General features: G+C 37.0%; 1 protein-coding gene across 2 annotated transcripts in view; it reads left to right on the forward strand.

Annotated features, from left to right (window-relative positions):
- LOC149424498 (kin of IRRE-like protein 1) overlaps positions 1-21694 on the forward strand; it is a 267924-nt gene that overhangs the window by 91534 nt on the left and 154696 nt on the right. For both annotated transcript variants that reach the window (XM_089651621.1, XM_089651622.1), the window contains exons 4-7: positions 8085-8293; positions 11712-11822; positions 13324-13527; positions 13654-13799. In XM_089651621.1, the coding sequence (XP_089507747.1) occupies positions 8085-8293; positions 11712-11822; positions 13324-13527; positions 13654-13799 (670 nt within the window). The remainder of the gene's footprint in view (positions 1-8084; positions 8294-11711; positions 11823-13323; positions 13528-13653; positions 13800-21694) is intronic.

The raw sequence follows: 21694 nt of genomic DNA on the forward strand, positions 1-21694 counted from the left end.
GCCAACTCATAAAGGCGTACAAAACTTTTGACTTTCTGCAATGAAATACATTTTTAATAGTTAAATATCAAAGATTCTAATGACGTTTTTTAAAAAAGGGTGTTGTTGAAAGATTCATTCATTTATAACTCGAAAAAAATACAAACATATCGACCAATTTTTAATTCCACTTCAGACAGTGCTGTTCGTTATTACCTCTTTTATTCAAAATTTTTCGATTCATCGAAACCAAGCCAACAAAGTCAGCAAAGCGGATCTTTTATTTTATTTGTTTTTACGCCCAGCCGGGCTTTTAAATGGATTTAAATAACCAGGTTGCCCATGTCATCCATCCTATTGTTTAGTAAGTGTGTCTGATAGTTGGTTGTGTATGTATTGCAGATGAATTTTACATTTTGTCTTGTGTTCCTAGTCGGCACATGGAGTTTAATGGTGACAACGATGGCAGGGCTGTCAATTAAATTGTTAATTACTCTTTCTAACACCCCCAGGTCTGACATAATTCTCCTGTCAAACAGCGTATTACGATGTAATTATGAATCTGATATATATTACACTAATAAAATATCAGATTTTTTGTTGATAATAACTTTCAACTAATTGATTTAACAATCGTCTGCTTAGAAAAGTTGAAAGGTTTATCTAAATAAATTACCAGAACGTCACTTTCAAAAAAAATATTGATCTCTCCAACAAACTTGAAAGGCAATGTCAAATGAAAAAAAAAGACGATGACTTATACAGATCTTCTGGAAGCTTCCAACTAACTAAACTAACTTCTATCACAATATTAATTCTGAGAAACTTGAGTCGACGACAAATAAGATCCGTCAAACAAAATACCCAGATGGCCAGGAGCTTGTACATTAGGATTCTTTTAGCAAATGAAATACGCCTGGGTTGGGTATTATGGAGTGATTAAAAATATTTACTCTCAGGAAGATGGAAAACTGGTATTAATAAAATTTGCTATTAGATCGGATAGTGTTGTTATTTGAAAACTCAACCAATTTGCCATTTTTAATCAATTTTCTTAGAGAGATAACATTTGTAAGTACGTTGAGTATTTGATCAACCGACTTACATACTGTCAGATAAGGATAAATATCCTTTGACTCTATTTCACGGTTGATTATAATATAAGATAACTGGCTCGAAAAGAAACTAAAAGATTTTTGATAAAAAGTTTCAAATAGAAAGTCACTATCTTGGTAGCAAAATATAAAGGCATGTACGATGGCAGCTACTTCTAAAAGTAAAAACGGCTGTTTCTAATGAAAACATGAAAAGCACCTGGTAGTAGAAGCAATATAAGATGACAGTTGTTGGTGGAAATGAAAATTTCAATTGCAGGTGGAAGCTAAAAATTCACTTACAGATGGAAATAACAAAGGTGGCAGTTGTTCGTTGAAACATGAATTGCAATTTGTTGCTGTCGGAAGTGACGTAGAAGAGCAGTTGTGTGTTAAAATAACACATCTAAATGTTGGCAGCTTACTGGTAGAAGAAACATGCTTGGGAAGCAGAGGTTTATAAAAGCAAGGATTCCAGTTGTTGGTAGAATTTTCAGGATATAGAACTTCAGCCGTAATCTAGCTGATAGCCCTCTAATTAGACGACCTGATGGTGGGATTGCCATTCTATGGCGGTATTCACTTTCTCTAGGAATGCTTTGAGCCAAGACAGTAACTGTTAAAAATAATCCAGAAAATCTTAGGAAATTCACAAACTGCATGAGTAAGGTAAAATCAATAATCAATGGAAGGAATGAGTCAATGTAAGTGATGCCCATAGTACCAGAAGCTGGCTAGATAACTATGTCATCAAAAAAGCACTGGAAAACGTCATAACTAACATATGTGTCCAATTTGATGCAGTGTGGTGTGATGACTTGCCAATGATCATAAATCTTAACCATACATTTATACCAGCCTTTGTGGAATCGCGTAATGATAATATGATTGATCCTTCTAGATGGAATTCGAAATCTAATATTAAAATGATAAAATATACTGGAACTATTAACAAAGTTTATCTATTAACATTATTCAAGATTTCGACCAATCAGAACTTAATTAAAAATCAACCGCAAAATCACATGAAAATCAAAGAATTTCCCTATATAACAATTTTGTAGACGCACTACAAAGCGCTGCTTTTACCGCATTTAATAACATGAATAAAAAAATACAAACGTTACGGGATGGAATCAAATGATTGCAGCCAAATAATCAGAATCAAAATGGGCTTTTCTTTCATGGCTCGAGGCCGAAAAACCACCCTAAGGGCAAGTTGCCAAAAACAAGAAGAATTACAGAACGATTTTCTAAGTAGTTCTGAAAAAATTTCAACAAAGAGAAATTCAACAGAAAATGGATAGTATTACCACCTCATTAAATAAAGATTTCCATAAATTTTCTCAAAAAAATCTCTTATGGTATTATAAAAACTAATACGAAAACTCCTCTCTGTTTAAATGGAGTAAGAGGAAAGGAAAATATTGCCAATGAATTTCGTAACTTTTTTTCTATGGAGGGTGAAGAAGCAGCAGAAAAATCTCAGAATATAGATTTTAGTTTGAAAACCGAATGTAATATTACATCTACCAAACAAATAAACTGAAGCGAAGTCCTTCAAAAACTGAGTATCTCTGGGCAGCCACAAATAGACGCCAACATTTAATAGACAACTCACCAATTGCTATTTCCGACAACGACGTAACTGCTAAAACAACCGTCAAACTTCTGGGAGTTTATCTGGATTCAGACCTTTCGTTAAAATGTCAGGTAAATAGGACCGTTAGCACGGGGTTCTTCTACCTAAGACAACTTAGGTCAGTTCGTAATAACCTTTCAACAGAGGCAACTAAACTACTTTTGAACGCAGATATAGTATCACGTCTTGACTACTGCAACGGCATCTATGCAAATCTTCCTAAATGCCAAACTGATAAACTACAATCAGTGTTCAACGCCGCAGCAAGGCTAATCACCGGGGTACCCAAGTTTTCGCACATTTCGGAACACCTCCGAAATCTTCACTGGCTGAAGTGTCCAGAAAGGATCCAGTACAAACTATGCTAGATGGTGTTTAAAGCTAAATATATTTCTGAGCTATGCATTCCAGAAAATACTAGTCGAGGGCAATTAACTCTAAGATAAGCGACAACATCTGAAATTGGAAGATTGATAGCACTTAAGCGTTTGTGTTTGGTGATCGTGCATTCAGAGTATCCGGCTCTAAGGCTTGGAATAAACTTCCTTTTTTATTTATTAAAGAAAAAAGTATAAATAAATAATAAGGTTTACAACTACAATAACAATATTTAATACTACTATTCCAGAAAAGCATTAGCTTGTGGTTGGAAGAGGAGTGAACATTATATTATTGTAAATATTACATTATGTATTTTTCGCAGAATCAAGAGAAGTAGGAAAAAAAATATGGTAATAAAATGTACTACTAGTAGCTATAATATATGTATACTAGCAGTTAAACACCCGCTCCACGGGTTTTTTGCTGCTAGGCCCTGCGGGCGGCACTTGGTTGGGCTTCGCCCAGTTTAAGTGATACTAACAACAGTTACATTTACAACACGTTCATATAAGGTCATTTACAGAGAGAGGGTGAGTATATATGGTTAATAGATTATTACAATATAGCGCCCCTAAGGTGATATCTCACAAAAGCGGCGCTATACAAATTGTCCAATAAATAAATAAATATAATGTTCATATTTTATTGTGTACATATGCATTGATATACAACGGAAATAGATAAAATAATGTAATTTTATTAAACTTTATTTCTAACACAAATAAATTTGGTTACATCACTTTATTATATACAACCACTACATGTTTAATGAACGACGTGTACCTCATCAGGAGTAAGTATACTACGAGGTCAAAAATTAAATATAGATTACAATTGGAAAGAAGAAGTGAAAAGAGGGGGAAGGGTTAGAGTGGGCGTTGTTTATCAGAATTAGGAATTACAATATCGTTAGACGGAAAAGACCAATTGAGTGGGAAAATATTTAAAAGAGAGTTTATTAAAAAAAAAATCTTGTTAATTATATTTGCTTTTATATTAACATGTTTTCTAATTTCTAAAAATACAAATTATTTATTTGCGATGCTTTATATCCTGTGTGAAGTATTTTAAGACCTGAAAACACGAATAGCATATAATCATAAAACAATATATTCATAAAACGAATAGCATTTAATAACGGTGATTCTTATAAATTGATAGTTGAAATACTAAATAAAAAAAATAAACATGATCTCTTCAAATGGTATATTTACCTCGTTTCTAAAGATAGAAATAAACAACGGCGTAGAATTCTATTTGTGGATAACGATATTTCCAAAATTATAAATAAAAAACATTCCTGGTATTCAACCGGCGTTTTACACTACTAACAAAATGAAGAAATAAATTCTTAATAATAAAGATAGCGATAATCAAACAAAAAATCGGGAGTTTATAAACTCAATTGGGATGATTGTAATTTCTTTTACAATGGTAGAACCAATAGAAACTTTGAAGTCAGAACTAAAGAACATCTTGGAGTTCTAAATGGAAAGAGTGAATCTGAGTTAAAATTCAGGTCTTAAAATACTTCACACAGGATATAAAGCATCGCAAAAAAATAATTTTTATATTTTTAGAAATAAGAAAATATGTCAATATAAAATCAGATATAATTAATAAGCAAAAAAAATATAAGCCCTCTTTTAATTATTTTCCCACTCAACTGGTCTTTCCCGTCTAACGATATTGTAATTCCTAATTCCAATAAATTCCCCTCCCCCCTTCTTCAATAATAAAGATAGCGAAAATCAAACAAACAATTAGGAGTTTATAAACTCAATTGGGATGATTGTAATTTCTTTTACAAAGGTAGAACCAATAGAAACTTTGAAGTCGGAACTAAACAACGTCTCAGGGCTCTAAATGGAAATAGTGAATCTGTGTTTGCTAATCATCTTTTGAATAACTATCACACTTTAGATAAACATTCAGGTCTTAAAATACTTCACTCAGGATATAAAGCATCGCAAATAAAAAAATTGAAATTTTAGAAATTAGAAAACATGTCAATATAAAATCAAATATAATTAATAAGCAAAAAAAATAAAAATAATGTTGAAAAATGCCATTACAAAGTGATAAGCTTCCAGAAGAAATCTTCTTATTAAACGCTTGTTAATGGCCAAGTAATTTTGCATAACTATGTGTATTGTGAGCTGCATATTTAAATATTCGCGCCAGTCATTTGGTTTGTTCTTATACCGCCAGAGGTGCGCTCTGTCGTTCATCTATAGCCGCCGTGCGTATCGGCCAATCGGCCATATTGAAGGAACGCGTTATTTTTTATAAACGTCAAACATAATCACGTAATTGTGGATAATTTTCATTGTAATGTAATTAATTCAATGGATTATGAAGTTTCTAAAACATATTTTCTTCTATATTATCCAAAAATTATATGAGCAGAAACGATATTTTTGAAGAAACCTCGTATTACATGTGGCGATCCTACTTCAGTATGAAATTTACCCGAAACACACGATTTGAATTCGACCAATCAGAGGGCCTACACCGTCCAGACGCTAGCGGAATAATATTATAGATAAACATGGTGTAATTAGTTTCTGGAATGAAGACCATTATTTTTATTATTATTTGTATTAATATGTATGTAGTATGTATAATATATTTTGGAAAAGAAGTTGCTTCTTAACTAGAATATTTATTATTAATTTTTTTGATAATGTATCTTTAATTTTTTTTTAAATGCTCAAAGCTTTACTTTTCTCGTTTATGATTCTAATTTCCTCAGGAAATTGATTGAAAAAAGTTTTTTCCTTAGTATGCATGGTAATTTTGGGAAAAGTGTTTAATTTTGGGCATGGAATTGAAATGTATAGCCAGCCCAATAGAATTTAGATCCAAACTCATAACTCACTTTTTCAGACAAACATTTCCATAAATCCATCATTCGATGCAAATATTGCAATTTTTTTCCTTTTGTTATACTGTAATTGTTGATGCGCGTGAATAAATTTTCTAGCGATTCCGTTCAACTACTCATGATAAAGTCAAAATGCTATTGACTTGCCTACCAGTGGACAACATAAGTGGGAACATATAACGTCATCCAGTGTAATTGTTGGCAAATGCGATAAAGATAGACGATTAATTTCATTTATTCACTTCATTCATTTAAGATATAATTTGTAGGTATACTTTTCTATAAATCCAGTTAATTTATTAGACGCATTTTGCACCCGTGTTCTAAAATTAATTATGAAACACACTAATAATTTAGAACTTCCTTCTTCTTCTGACGCTAGTAAAATTAGTATTTATTGAAAAAAAAAATTAAATTAAAATTTAATAAAAGTGTGTTAGTTGTAAGTCTCTACATATGCATATATATGCCATTAAGACAGTAGTTATAGGCCTTAGTCGTAAGTCACTAAATATAAGTCTTAGATGTAAGTCACTAGTTATTATGAATCCTAGTACCGTTTAATAAACATATTTGTACAGCGCCTTTGAGGCAATTTTTCACAAAAACGACCCTGTATAAATTAGCCAAATCATATTATTATTACCAGCATTACTCCGCATATAGTAGAAAGAGCTGTAAGAGAAATTGCAACAAAAAAGACACAGGACATTACTCAATGGTTCTCGAGCACAAGTATTCTGGGTCAGCGATTCATATTATTCTAGCAAAACTATTTTCAAATATTGTGCGTTATAGGTACATCCCGAATGAAATTAAGTAAATGGTAATTACTCCCATAAATAAATTAACATAACTAGATCCATCCGTTAACAATAACTACCGACCAATTCCACTTTCGACCCTCCGTGGAAAAAATATTTGAAAAAAATATATAATGACGGTCGTAACAGACTATCATAAGACAGAGGATAATCAGTTTGTTAAATTTAAATCTGCACTGTCAACATCTATGTCAAAATATTACTAAAAACATCAGCCATTATTAACTAAGGAAAACTCCAATCTATACTTACTTTTTAGATCTAACCAAATCAATTGATCGTGTTTCCCAATATAAACTCTGGAAAAAACTAAAAAAAAGGAAAAAATAGTATCTTGTAAAAATAGTATCAGACGCAGCAAGAAAATTTGATGAAAAAGCCTGGCAAGTTTTCCAACCCAGAACTTTCTGTCTCTTTGAACCTTCCTAAATATACACAGATAAACTAATTCAAATAATTAATAACACATAAGTAGTTCGCCATGTTCAAGGAGTTTTGGTAAATAATATGAATTACGCTGATTATATGGTTTTACTTGCACTGTCACTTATTATTCATCAATTCTTCAATTCGTCAATTCCTTGTTAATAATATGTCCAAATCAATCGTTATGGTTTTTCAAATGTAAAAACGAAATCATGCAAACACCTTCAGTATGGCAAGATGGAAGGAAAATCAATGTTAGTCGTAGCGTCAAATACCTGAAACATATTATCACAGACGACCTGAAAGAAATCGAGGATATGGAAAGATAAAGAAGAGCGAAATCTGTTAGAGCAGATATGTTGTCAAAGCGTTTTCACTTTTTCAGTACAAAGGTCAAAAGGATACTATTTAACGCATTCTGCACTTCGCTGTACACGTCAGAACTGTGGGTAGTTTACACTTCATCCTAAAAATACCTATCGCCAACTATTCGTGAAATGTTCCTGGACGGTCATGTGCACTCTTTCTTCGCTTCTCCGTCACCACATGGGAAGCTTATGGCGCAAACGCCGTCCATCAAGTAATACAATCATCAATACTAGGGTTACCTGGATGGAGTCCTCCCGATGGCCCTCTGGAATGCCTATTTATTCTAATTATGTTAAATTTATTTATCTTATAATTTGTCTTGATTTCCTTTTTGTTATTTCAAACTATAGAATTTATTGCATTGCACCACCCCTGCATACATTCTGAAATAAACTATTATTTTATTTTGGGTAGGTCTCAAATATTGCAAAGATACAAAATTACGGTTTTGACCGATAATCAAATATGTTCACTTGTTACAGTTTCGATGTTCGGGGGGTGGGCATGTCCGAGGGGCGCCACTGGTCCGCCCCAGGGGTGTTCGGGCCGAGGGCCAACTTCCGCCCCACGCCTCCCCCTGCTGCTCTCCTGCTTCAGGACGTCAAGCGACACGACGAGGGGGTTTACCGCTGCAGAGTGGACTACAGAAACACGCAGACTATGAGCTTCAGATATAATTTCACAGTTATAGGTGAGCAATATTCATATTCTTAGAAATTTCTCGATGTTGTGACGGTTCCTACTGCCAACATAAATTACAAGAATTTTTGAGTGCTGATATCACTGTTTATGCTTGTTCGTAACCTGCTCGACACTCCAAGTAAGGGTCCGTTCCCACTTCCGTTTTAAAAACGGAGGCAGCTCCCGTTTTAAAAACGGATGCCCTAGTGGCTGTAGTGGATGTATGGAGCTGTTCTTGCGATAATTTCCAGTTCCTTTAGATAATATTTTTTACATCTTTGACGGTTCTTATTCTTTAAGAGATTTTGGAATTAAGTCCAAAATAATAACTCTATCTTGATTTTCTTACAGAGACAGATTTATATAGATAATTTTTTATAGATAACATCTAGAACTGCCGGATGAATTTTCATGTGTGAAAAACACAGAAGTTAGAGCCTGTCTGCCTCAACAATCCCGGTGTTGTGACGTCACAAGAATAAATAGATACTGAATGTTATTATGACTTCAACAGATGTTTTTTTCTTTGAAACAGCGCAATAAATATAACATGCCTCAAAATCTTTATGACTTGTATTCCAAGATCTCAAATATATTGTGCTATCAACGACATGCTGGCAAGAAAAAAAATTCCCATAGCTTCCTGTAATCCCGGGACAAGCGTAGCACCGGAATAACGAGGCTGGAAAAGGTCCGAGATTCCCGGGATCCCGGTTTTCCAGATCCCGGGATTGGAAGCTCTAGTCCAGATACAAAAATTATTTCACATGTAAATTAAAATTAACAAAATTTTTTTAACTAACCAAAAAATTATTTTTTGTGTACACATTGTTTCTGAGTGGAAAGGTTCTTTCGGTAGTTATATCCCGCCATTAATAATGAAATGGATTTAGTTATGTGTAGTAAAGAGTTCTGAATAGAGTAAATGGCCAGCATTCTTCATCGCGTTTCTTTAGTCTCGTAACATTATCAATAATGAATAAACCATATTCCCATTGGCTTCGGGCAGTTGGGACTACGTTATACTTTCATATATAAACTAAAATAAAAATTTTCTGAAAGCTCACGGATTGAAAAGAAACATATAACAGGTTTGTAAGTATCACATAAACTAAGGGGCATTCTGCCTGCATATTCAACATGGTATGAAAATAATTTATTCATGTGTGCAATCATTTAAAAACCATTCAAAGTTCTCTTCGAAGCACAATAAATAACAAATTACATAAGTCTAACCGACAAACCTGTACTAACATTTGTTCATTTATAACCGCTAAAATGTCTCGGTCCAAAGTGGTAAACAATCGTCCATTGAATCATTGTAAACATACTAAATATATTAAAAAAGATCAACCGATAGACATACTATAGCACGATTACATATTTAATTATGTATGCATAACAGCTTAATCCATTAAAATTCTCTACTTCCTATGTTCATTTCCAACAAGGCTCAGACGCGCCATATCTACATTAGGAAAATTATTTTCTCTTCCCTAGTATTAGGAAATTGAACAATCTATTATTGTATCTTCATTTCTACATCATTGAGAAATAACACAATTTCTCATGGTATCGTGTAACTCTATTAGAATTATCAATCAACGGGTTCTCCCTGTCAGCGACGCTCTACGCTAAGGTTATATCTGAAAATGTTATATTTGAATGGCAGCTTAATGATTAGTCATCGTCATCAATAATATACAATACAAGATAGAATACAACACTTTAACCCATTTATCTCACTGAACACATTTACAAAGGGTTTTAACTTTTTCTTGAGGTACTTTAAAAGTAATAACATAATACATTTTGACAATGTTTACATTATTCACTGAAGTATCGTGTGTCTGGATTTGGAATAAAATGTAGGTGTTAAAATGAATAATGGTTCAAAGAAAAAAGGATAGTTGGTACATTCAATATTGTCATAAACGATCAGAAGAAGCAAATCGTAATAAGATATTTCAACACGGTTTTCAATTTATGATTTACATGCATACTTCAAAAGCTGTCTTAAGTGCAGGAAACCATTAATTTATTTGTAATTTGAATTTAAAGCCAATGTTTGTAAAAAGGAAATATTTTTTAAATATTATTTTTCCAAAATTTACTAAAAGTGTATCATTCAGTCACTCTTCTAAGATATCCGAGTGGTTACAAAAAACTTTTTGTGATATGTCTAAGTTGATAGCGAAGTTTTTTTTTTTTAAATAGGTAAATACTAAATCAAACTTTTGATCAGAGCAAACCCAATTTCAAAAGGTTACACTCTTGAAGACTCTTCGCAAAACAAAAACGCCTTCTCATCCCTCTGGCAACTGTCCTCTTTCCTTTTGCCTCACACCCCCTTTATTTGGATGTAAACGTGCATTATATTAAATTCCATCCATTAAAAACATTACTCCGTTGCACTCTGAGAAAAATATGGTAACATTACTCCACTTCCCTGGATATCTCACTCTCTCCCAGTCTTAATTATAATCAACAGGTCCTGCGTTAAACAAAACATAATGTTTTTAATAAAAAACTTTGTACAGCTAGTTCTTTATTTATTTGCTAATATCCCACGAAATGCCGGGCATTTCCTTTTATTAATAATCCTTATATTATTAATTTAACAATGAAAGAACAAAGCCCAGACCAGGAGAATAAAAGTTAATCGATGAAAAATTTCCGATTGGTGAAGTGCCAGATCAACGGGGTTTTGTAAAAAATCAACAAAGCGGTTTCATGTCGAAATTTTTTGTCCGTTAAAACTCAAAATTTAAATAAATAGATAGAAACATATCCGAAAAGAAATACACAAAGTCCCTAAAATTCCCTGGTTCTCGAGGGAATAGAAAAGAACAATGTTTTCGATGGGGAAAAAACGATTTAAACTAACTTGTTTACTTACGATTAAATCTTTAAATAAATATGCCTAGAGATATTAAAACATCAAATTATCGATTTTTTACAAACGGGAGATATTACAGTGATAGCAACAATAATAGCGCTGGGTCAGGGGTTCTCGAATACCAGGAATATAAAAGTAACTTTAAAGGTTAAATTAATTGAAGTAACGGGGCCGTTTAACAAGGCTATGTGCGAATATTAAAAACATTAGTTTTTCTTCAATACGGGCTATTAATCTATCAATATTTATTTTACTCTAAATTCCCTGAAATCAAATAAGCAAAAAAGATACTACCAGAGAGAGTACGTAATGACTCTAAAAATTGCGTCAGGGCAAGAACAAGAACGGTGTTGTTTCGATTATATAAACATTTATTTTAACTGGCCATGGTCTGTAAAAGGTTGTTGCAAAACTCATTGAGTTGTTTTGATAAAAGCCAACCGGCAAAGTTTTGACTTCTGTGACTTTATACCCCTGCAACTCCAGAGTGAAAGCTTATTGTTACCATTATTGATGTAATTTGCTTTAGTTCCTCCAGAGAAGCCGACTGTAGTGGATGCCAGGGGCCCCCTCAACAGTACCCAGATAGGCCCGATGATGGAAGGAGATAACCTCGTACTCACTTGCAGAGTGCTCGGAGGTAAGTGCTTGCTCTTATCTTTAAATCTATTATATCGCTGTTATTGCTCCCTCGGACCTCGCTACAAACGTGCTCTAAACACGTGACTCGTATATCCGGATCAATTTATTCTCGCGTATTCCGAAATGGTCTCAAACGTAACGTCTATTCTGAAATTCATGCAAATAGCTATTGTGTTAAATAAAACGTTTATTTTGAACTCCAGAAAAATCATTTTAAAGAGACTCTAGCGTTTTGCATGATAAAAATATAATCTAATTTTATAAGAATTTTGTTTTCGTTTTGACGTTTAAATATGAAACTAAAACATAAATATAACTGTGTCGAATTGAATCGCGAGTCTTAATTTAAAAGTAATCGATAAACGTCGCTACGCATCAAGTATCTTTGGATATTTGTGGGATAAAAGGGGATTGTGTGTGGGTTCCAAACCAATTCGAAAAACATCTTTTAAACATTCGACGATTTAAACGATGTGCACAAATATATTCAAACATGTCGTCTTTACAATGATTTGTCTGTACAGGCGACTGTAAAAAAAATAACTGAACAAAAATTTTCAACGTCGGAAAAAAAAGTAATCTGCGAACTTTCGCCTTTTGATAGATAAAACGGAATAATTTCAAATGCTTTTACCAATGGGTAGGTACCGATCAACAAAATTATTGATATCTTGTCTAACATTAATTTATTTAACCCAAAACAAATTTAAACTTGAACCGCGATACTTTAACATGCAATATAAATACATTACTACTTCCCGGTAGCAAAAATTAAAATCCGGTCGAATAAACCATTTGTAAATCGATATCCATCAGGAAGGGATGCGAATCGAAGAATCGGAAATTGGAAAATTTTCACAGAGCAACAGAGCCGGCGGATGCCAGGCGACTTCCGCTCACTTAATACTGGTCTCTTGTTGAGAAATAAACTACTACCAGTTTCATGGTAATAAGATTAGGTGTTGAAACTCAGGAACTTTATTTCATGGTAATAAAATTAGGTGCTGAAACACAGGAACTTTGTTTCACGGCAATAGGATTAGGTGCTGAAGCACGGGAACTTTGTTTCAAGGTAATAAGATTAGGTGCTAAAACTCAGAAACTTTGTTTCATGGTAATAAGATCAGGTGCTAAAACTCGGGAACTTTATTTCGTGGTAATAAGATTAGGTACTAATACTCAGGAACTTTGTTTCATGGTAATAAGATTAGGTACTGAAACTCAGGAACTTTGGTGGGGTACAGCTAGTTTTTAATAAATTATTATATGAAGAAAAGCTATATAACTATTTTCACCAACTTCGATGTTTGACAACAATCCAGTATAAAATGACTATTGAAATACATTGCCCGAATCTATTAAACAGCTCGATTTTTCACCACATTACAAGTACTTATAGGAACCGTTTCGCAGAGGAATAATATTAAATGTTTATTTTTTGGTGATGATTAATTAGATATTTCATATACGAAACTAATTTTCTCTGCGCTATCCTTTAGGTCGACCAGAACCCACAGTGCGATGGCTGGTGAATGGTGTGCTCGTGGATGAGGAATATGAACACAACACTGGAGACGTCATAGAAAACAGGCTTTCATGGCCGGCCATCGGGAGACAGGACCTCGGTTCTATCTTCACGTGCCAGGCTATTAACAGTATCCTTGTGGAACCCCGCGAAGCGTCGTTTGTCCTCGATATTTACCGTAAGAATTTACTTTTACCAAATAAATTTTAGTTCTGATGTGAAAGTACATTGATAAAGTTAACTAAACTAAATCCCTCAAAGCGCCTCTATAACGGTTTCTCTATTTGTATTTTCTCATCTCCAGTGAAGCCGCTCACGGTGGAGATCGAGAGGCTGACACCGCCGCTCGTAGCCGAGAAGCGTTATGCCGTCACGTGCCGCTCCACGGGTACACGGCCCGCTGCCATCATTACCTGGTACAAAGGGAAAAGGCAGCTCAAGAGATCAAAGGTATGTCAACGATTTTCTTACTGCGTATTTTAATCTAAATGTTTCCTGCACAGAGAAAACTTACTGACATGAAATATTGTTAATTTATTGTTAATCTGGTCAAATCATTCGTTTCCCTGTTAAAAAGGGACTGGAGGCCTATTAGGAATGGTTTGACAAATTTGATAACAAACTATCAGTATAGCACGAATATGTTATGAGCATAACGTTACCTTATATTTACTCAGATATTCAAATATAGAGTAAAATAATTAATAATTTCCGAGAAAACGTATATTTGAAAAACAAGTCACGTATGTATCCTTTTTACCCATACCCACGTAGTAACCTTCAAAAGTTATTGTGCATTATGCCAGAATGTTTTTTAATATTTTTGCATGCTCTACTAGATGGACGAAAAAAGTTGTCACACCTTAATTTATAAAATCACAAATTGTTTTAAACTCAAAGAATATTTAAATACGTTTCATATTAATATTGCATAACACTCGATAGTTTCATAACCATACATACTGAGTAAATAAGACAAAGATACTGTGCTGTAAAGTAAGAACGTAATATTTATTTAATTAATTTGGATTTATATATACCTTAGTTGATTTGATAGGTGAGAATACAATACGGAGTGAATTATGTAAGAATATCACAATTTTCCTGAATTTTTTAAATTTCTTGTCAGAAATTGTTTTTTCCAAACCATCAAGTTTGAACATCTTTCTATAAAACAACGTTGGCAAAAATTATTTCCTGGAAAATATTTTTAAAAATGCGGCATACCCTTGGAAACACACTAAAGTTCTCGATTAATGTCTCGCTAAAACATTTTTACACGGAATATACTTAACATATTAAATTACGTATTTGGTGTTGCAATAAGAGAAGTAAACAAGAAGAACAGGCAAAGAAGAGAAACCAACCGTGAAGATAAGCAAGCAATTATGGCACTGAATATTCAACATGTCAACGTTTGGCATCAACTGTTTTATGATCTATCTATGCTTAGCTGTGGTTTTGCTACGAATATTTTTTCTCGCTCCCGTAATGCTTTACGTTCACAGTTAATTTGCAACATGTGTTGAAAGAAATTAATATTCTCATCACGGAATCCTATGTGTATGTGCGTGCTTTTAATTAAATATGAAAAATGGTAGCCTTTTTCAGCTTTAAAATTAATATAAGCCTCACGAGTTGGGCAATTCAGGAACTATGTACGAAATTCAGAGCGTTGATTTTTTTCCGCATTTTTTTGTTTCTTTCCTTCCATAGAACACATGCTAAGCATAATTAATTATTCAATATTTTATCAACGAAAGAATAAAATAATTAAAATATATTTACATAAAACAATTTTATTAAAATTTGTACTGAATATATTTCTCTGTTTTTAACATATAACACTCTTGATGTAATGTAAAAATATTCTCTCTGTTCTATTTTACGACACGAACACTATATTTACCTACCAAGCGTTAATATGAAAGATGCGATGCTTTTAAAACGTGATCAAGTACTCATCTGGGTGCATCCTTAAACTACCTCCGGAAACGAGGTGTTAATTTATACACATTGTTGATATTGTTCCAAATTTCTCCAGTACGTTTATCTCATCAAGAGAATCATCAACATACATAAGATTACAAAACTAGCAATCTAAGGGATGATTGATGGAAACGCGTAGAGAAAGACATGGCATCAAAACTCACAGGGGATGTGACTGATACAAGTGCAGTTCTGCTGAGGTGTTTTGTCGATGATAGGCAACCTCTAATAAGAGAGGGCGCCATATGAAAGTGTATGATATTTAAGACTGTGTTTTTATACAAAATATAAAAATCACTGCATCACAACCAAATACCATGATGATCATGATATTTTTCCTAATTATTTTTGATCATTATTTATTTATTTATTTGTGTTGTATTATGGTTATTATATAAAAATTTTAATTTTGTATTATTTACACCTGTTAATTCTTTGTTAATATTTTCTACTCTCCCATGTAAAATGTCCTTCATGATACAGGTGAACTTCTAGCGTAGATGATATTATGCACTGCCCTTGTGAAATAAAAATAAAAACATTAAGAAATAAAAAAAACTACATATATTTTTTAGAATTATTTAATAAGATATTTAATGGGATTTAATTCAATCTGTTTCCTAATGACGCAGAACTGGTGACTAATAAGCACCAAATAAATGTCATATGTTAAGCCCTGAAATATCATTTGAAACTCAACGGTTATAAGTGAATAACTTGGAATGTTTAATTTTAATATTATTACAGCTGATTATCGTAAAACGTAATTGGCCATACATGTGAAATTAACATTTTCACTGTAGGTATTCACGGCGGATCAACTCGCGCGACATGTTGGTAACAATTTTCGTTTATTGGCCCATATAAAAGAAGGCTGTTACGTTTTCCATTAATATTACAGCTCCCACCCTGATATTTATACATTCTTTACCCTCCAAGTTTCCTTGAATTTCGTACAAGTATCGAGTTCATTTTTATTCGAAATGTGAATACCTTATGAGATGGCGTGACGCATCTGTTCTATTGAAAATCAAATATCCTAATCAAATAACGAAGTCCTAGAAAGTTCATTGATATTTTCAATCAAAATGGAAATTTCTTGAATTATTCGTTGGCGTAGGAATATTATATAGACTATTTTACCTGCTACCGAAAGCGCCTGATAGTCGCTTGTTTGTGATACTGATTTACAAGTATGAACTCCAATTCTAAAAGAAGGTTTATGAACTTAAATAAAACAATTATTTGGCAATACTGCTGGTAAATAAACAACTGATCTTGGGTCTAACAAATGTGATATATTAATATTTATAAGAGTTTATAATGTTTTTGATGCCTGATATTTGTGGTGCCTTTGTCCAAAACTTAACCTAATCGACGGAGTTTTTGAAGTGAAACTTCTTTACGCGCGTCATGCATTTTCGAGGACCGGAGTAAAACCGACTCATGACCGTCACGAAAAACCGTGATCATTTCGATATAGGAGCCATTTTTTTTTTTCATTTTCTAGATTCTTATATTCCATGAAGTGGTGAATCATTTAAATTTACTGAATTTAAAGTTAATGTTCTTTATACAAATAGAACGGCGTCATATGCGCCTCACAATTTTTACCTCATATGGGTTTATTTAAATATTACCTGGCTTTTATAGACTTAGAGGCCTTGTATTTTCTCGGTAGGGAAAAAATTTGTTACCTAAAAACCCTACTAAAATTGCATGTATCATCATCCAGCATCAGCACCAGCGGCGACCTACAGCGGCCATATACTACATACGTGTCTGTTTGTGTTGTGTTGGGAATGGGGAGGAAATTTTGGCTGCGCCCTTTTGTTGGAGTCCTTCCGCATTTGCCGTTGGGAGTAAGGAAAATCGCAGAAAACCTTACCCAGGAAGGAGCGGCCGAACGTCAACTTGAAACGTTTGCGGCCTTCAGTAACATCGGTATATGATGTCCTGCATTTTTGAGATGTGTGTGTGTGTGTCTGTTTTTATGTTAATATATACTTATGGGAAGATAGAAAATAAACATACATATACATACAAATTATAAAATATTATATAAATATATAAATAGATATATAAACATTATATATTTGGGAAGAAGGTCGGGAGTTTAGGAAATACCTACTGCTCGCTATTCGTCCGCGTCTAGTTCTGGTATGTGCCATATGTGGTCATGGTCCATGAGGATGTGTTTAGGTAGTCTATGTGTGTATCTGAATGTCAGGTCGCTCGGAGCATTATATTGTCCTATGTCTCGTATTAGTTGATTTTTACTAAGTGTGAGTGATTTGTAAAAGCGTTCAGTCAGTCTGTGTGTGAATTCGTATAGAGTTGGAATTTGTTCTCGTTCGTGTAATCTCTTCAAGTTTGTTCTGAGTCTCGTGTTGTATGTGATTTTAATGCAGAGATTTTGAAGTGTCTGTAGATTCTTGTGGTCTGTGTGTGAGATGCTGCTCCATACGGGAATCGCATACGAGAGTACTGGACGAATGAGCGAGTAGTAGACGAGGAGTTTGGTTTTGGGAAGTAGCGGACTCCGTCTATTGAAAATTGGCTTCATCATGCCGATCGCTTGTCGCGTGCGCGTGTGCATCTTCGCTTGGTGAGATTTCCAGTTGAGGCGGGAGTCCATGGTCAGGCCCAGATATGTCACTTCATCTTTCCATTCTATGCTGTGTCCTCCCATTTCGATGTTAAAGTCAGGTGTTCTGTTTACACGTTTTCTCGTGAACATGATGGCTTCAGTTTTCGCCTCGTTCAGTTTCAGGCGCCATTTTTTGTAGTATTCTACGAGCGCGTCGAGCGCCCTCTGTAGGTAAATAGCGGCCATATTCGCTTTCAGCGAGGAAACGTATAGTTTGACGTCATCTGCGTAGATAGACAGATTGCATCTCTCGTCTCGGGGGATGTCGAAGGTAAACAGAATGAAGAGAAATGGTCCAAGTAAACTTCCTTGCGGCACGCCTTTTGGAATCTCACGCATTGAAGATAGCACGTTCCTTATGAACACTCTGAACGATCTATTCTTTAGGTATTCCTGTATCAGTCTCGTTAGGTATATGGGCGTGTTAGTGCGGTGCAGTTTATGCACGAGCCCGTCTATCCATACGGTGTCGAATGCCTTCTCTAGGTCGATGAGCGCAGCGGCGGTGAAGCGATGTTCGTTAAATTTTCTTGCGATGTATTCCGCTACTCTGGTGAGTTGATGGGTCGTGGAGTGCCTCTTTCTGAAGCCGAACTGCTCGTCTGGCAACGTTTTGTTGTCGTCGTGGTGCGGTACAAGCCTGTTGAGTATAATTTGTTCAAATACCTTGCTCAGCGTAGATAATAGGCTAATCGGCCGGTAACTTGTCGGCTGCGTTCTATCTTTATTCGGCTTTGCGAAAGGCAGCACGGTCGCCGATTTCCAAATCTGGGGGAAATGCCCGGTCATGAGGCAGGCATTGAACAATTTTGTTGTGTAGATGATGGCTTTTTGAGGGAGATGTTTGAGTAAAATGTTGTGAATTTGATCGCTTCCCGGCGCCTTGTTTGTTCTCAATCGCCTGATTGTGACAGCAATCTCGCTTGGCGTAGCAAAGTGAATATCTTCAGCGTTTGTCTGCTCTGCTTCCCTCAAGTCTCGTAGAGAGTCAGCTACGATCCGGTCCGTAGCCGGGTCGGAAAGGCCGTCTGTAGCGGCGTAGGCTCTCTCGAACCCGTCGGCGAGTGTTTCAGCTTTTTCTTGTAGCGAAAGCGCCGTCCCGGGGCCGTTCAATTTCTGTAGCGGGGGGATTGTGAAGTCTTTATGTCGCAGCGCGCTTGCCATTTTCCATAGGGAATTATCCTTCGGCGTGAGTGATGCGACTTTTTTGTCCCAAAGTTCGCGCTTGAGTTCTGCGATTTCGGTCTTGATTTCCCTCTGCATGCAGTTGTACGCTGTCTTGAAATATTCGTCGCGTGTGCGATGAAACATGCGTCGCAGGCGATTTTTCTCCTTGATGAGCGATAGAACGTACTCGGGAAGCTTGATCGTGTATGGGTGTATTTCTTTGAGAGGAATGTGTGTATCTTGTGCTGTTTGAAGAATCTCTGTGAGAGTGCTTGTAGCTGCGTCGATTTCTTGTGGCGAGCGCAGAGTTCCCGAAGTGAGATGAATTCGTTCGTTGACTTCTTTTTTGAATCCTTCCCAGTTCGCATCCTTGTAATTGCGCTGTTTTCTGGGGGTCCTTGAAGTTGTGCCGCCTATAGTAAAGCTCACGGGCAGGTGGTCCGAAGACAGTTCGTCTAGTGTGCGCAGTGGAGATATTGTCTTGACATTTTTCTCGAGTACTATGTCCAGTGTACTCGGATATCTAGATAGTTGCGAGTAGTACGTAGGTCTGTCGGGCGCCATTATCGAATAGGTATTTGTCTGCATGTGTGTAAAGAGCGTATTTCCGTTCGCATTTCCTCTGTAGTTATTCCAATAGTTGTGTTTGGCGTTCAAGTCGCCTCCCATCACAACAATCGGTCCCAGATTGAGCAATTTATTGAGATCTTCTCTCACTAGGTTACGTTGGGTGCAGTATACGGAGATGATGGTGTGCGCTCTACCCTCTATGGTGACTTCGATAATCGTGGCTTCGGCGTACTTCAACTTCGGAGTGGGGATTCTTGTGGACGTCATAGATTGCCGAACGAATATTGCGGTTCCTCCGCCTGATCTTCCTTGTCGGTCATCACGATAAATCTCGAAACCTTGCACTCTCAACGGTACGCTTGGATTCAAGTGAGATTCTGATAGGAGAATAATGTCGGTGTGTAATTCGTTTGCCAAAGCGAGCAGTTCGTCTGTCTTGTTGCGCACGCTAAATGCGTTCCATACGAGGACTTTCACCGTCTCGGTATTAGGCATCGAGGGTGTCTAGGAGGTCTATCAGGATGACGAGCTTGTCTGCTCTTGTTGTGCAGCGGGCGAGCTGTGATCGCATCCTCAGGAGTCCTTGGAGCAGGGCCATCAAATCCAGGTTGTCCTCTGAGGAGTCGGGCGCGCGCACGTGCTCCTGCTGTGGGCGGGGCTGGGGGCGGGGCTGTGGGGGCGGCACGGGCTCGCGCTGCTGTTGGGCGGGGGCGGTGCCTCCGGCTACGTTGGCCCATGTGCGTCCATCCGTCCTCGGCTGAGGAGGTGGCCTGCTCGGGTTCTGTTCTGCCGGTGGGCGTTGGGCCCTTCTGGCAGGTCGCTGCTGTATGGAAGCAACGTACGCTACCCGCTTGGGGCAGCCTCTGTAGTTGGCGGGATGCGGGCCTGAGCAGTTGCAGCATGCGGCGGGCTCATCTCTTGTCTTCTTGGGGCATTCTGCCGAAGCATGCTCCAGTAAGCATTTTACGCACCTTGCTGTGTGCGAGCAGTTTCGGGACCCATGCCCGAAGTCTTGGCACCTGTAGCACTGGGTGCCGTGCTGTAAATGGTTGCTCCTGTGCTTCTGGAGGCGAATGCGGCAGTGGCACAGATATTTGACGGCCGCACGCAGCTGTCCCATGTTGACTTCCTTATTGAAGTGTGCTAAGTATAGGGGATACTCAATTGAGGCGGTCATCTTGACCACCTTCACTGCTGGGAATCCTTGTGATTCCAGATCTGCCTTTATTTCTTCCACTTCGACGAGCGGCAGGCCCTTGATGACGGCCTTTTTCATCTTTTCCGCTTCGGCCGTGAACGTGTGAAAGCCGCGAGCCTCCGCTCGCAGCCCGTTGGTAAGGGCGCGGTGGTCCTCCATCGTGCGCACGAAGATGTTAGCCGTGCCGCCCCTGTTGTATCTGAAAGTGAAGAGCTTACCAGCCCCCAAATGTCCTTGCACCGCAGCTGTGATCTGCGCGTGTGTCATGTTCCCCAGGGTCATCACAACCGGAGGAACGCGGTCTCTCCTGCCGGTACCTGCGGGAGAGAAAGATGTATTAGTATTGGCACGCTTTATACGCGGCGCGCCAGCGCCTTCGCTTACCTCGGGCAACTCTTCAAAACGGTTGCCACACTGGAGCGGTTGTGGTCCCCGTGGGGACATGGGCCTCTTCACGGGGTTGGACGGCCTCGTCCAGCCTCCATCCTGGGGGGCAGCCGTCTCCATCGGCTGCTGCGGTCTCGGGGGCGCCACGTAGGCCGACGCTGGGCCTATCGGGGGGCGCGTGGGGGCAGAACTGGGTCCTGCTGCCCAAGAGGGGCCTGCTGCGGGCTCCGTCATCTCGGTGGCGTCGGGCGTCGTGGAAGCCGTGGTGGTGGATGGTCTCCGGGTCCTTGGGTCCTCGGGGCGGGGCTGTGGTGCGGGGATCGTAAGGCGCACGGTCCCGGTCTTAGTGCGATGCGTAAATTGGTGAGCGCCGGGCGGTACCAC

The sequence above is a fragment of the Hesperophylax consimilis genome, chromosome 4, assembly GCF_061612785.1.
Source record: "Hesperophylax consimilis isolate HC1 chromosome 4, BYU_Hcon_1.0, whole genome shotgun sequence".
Lineage (NCBI taxonomy): Eukaryota > Metazoa > Arthropoda > Insecta > Trichoptera > Limnephilidae > Hesperophylax > Hesperophylax consimilis.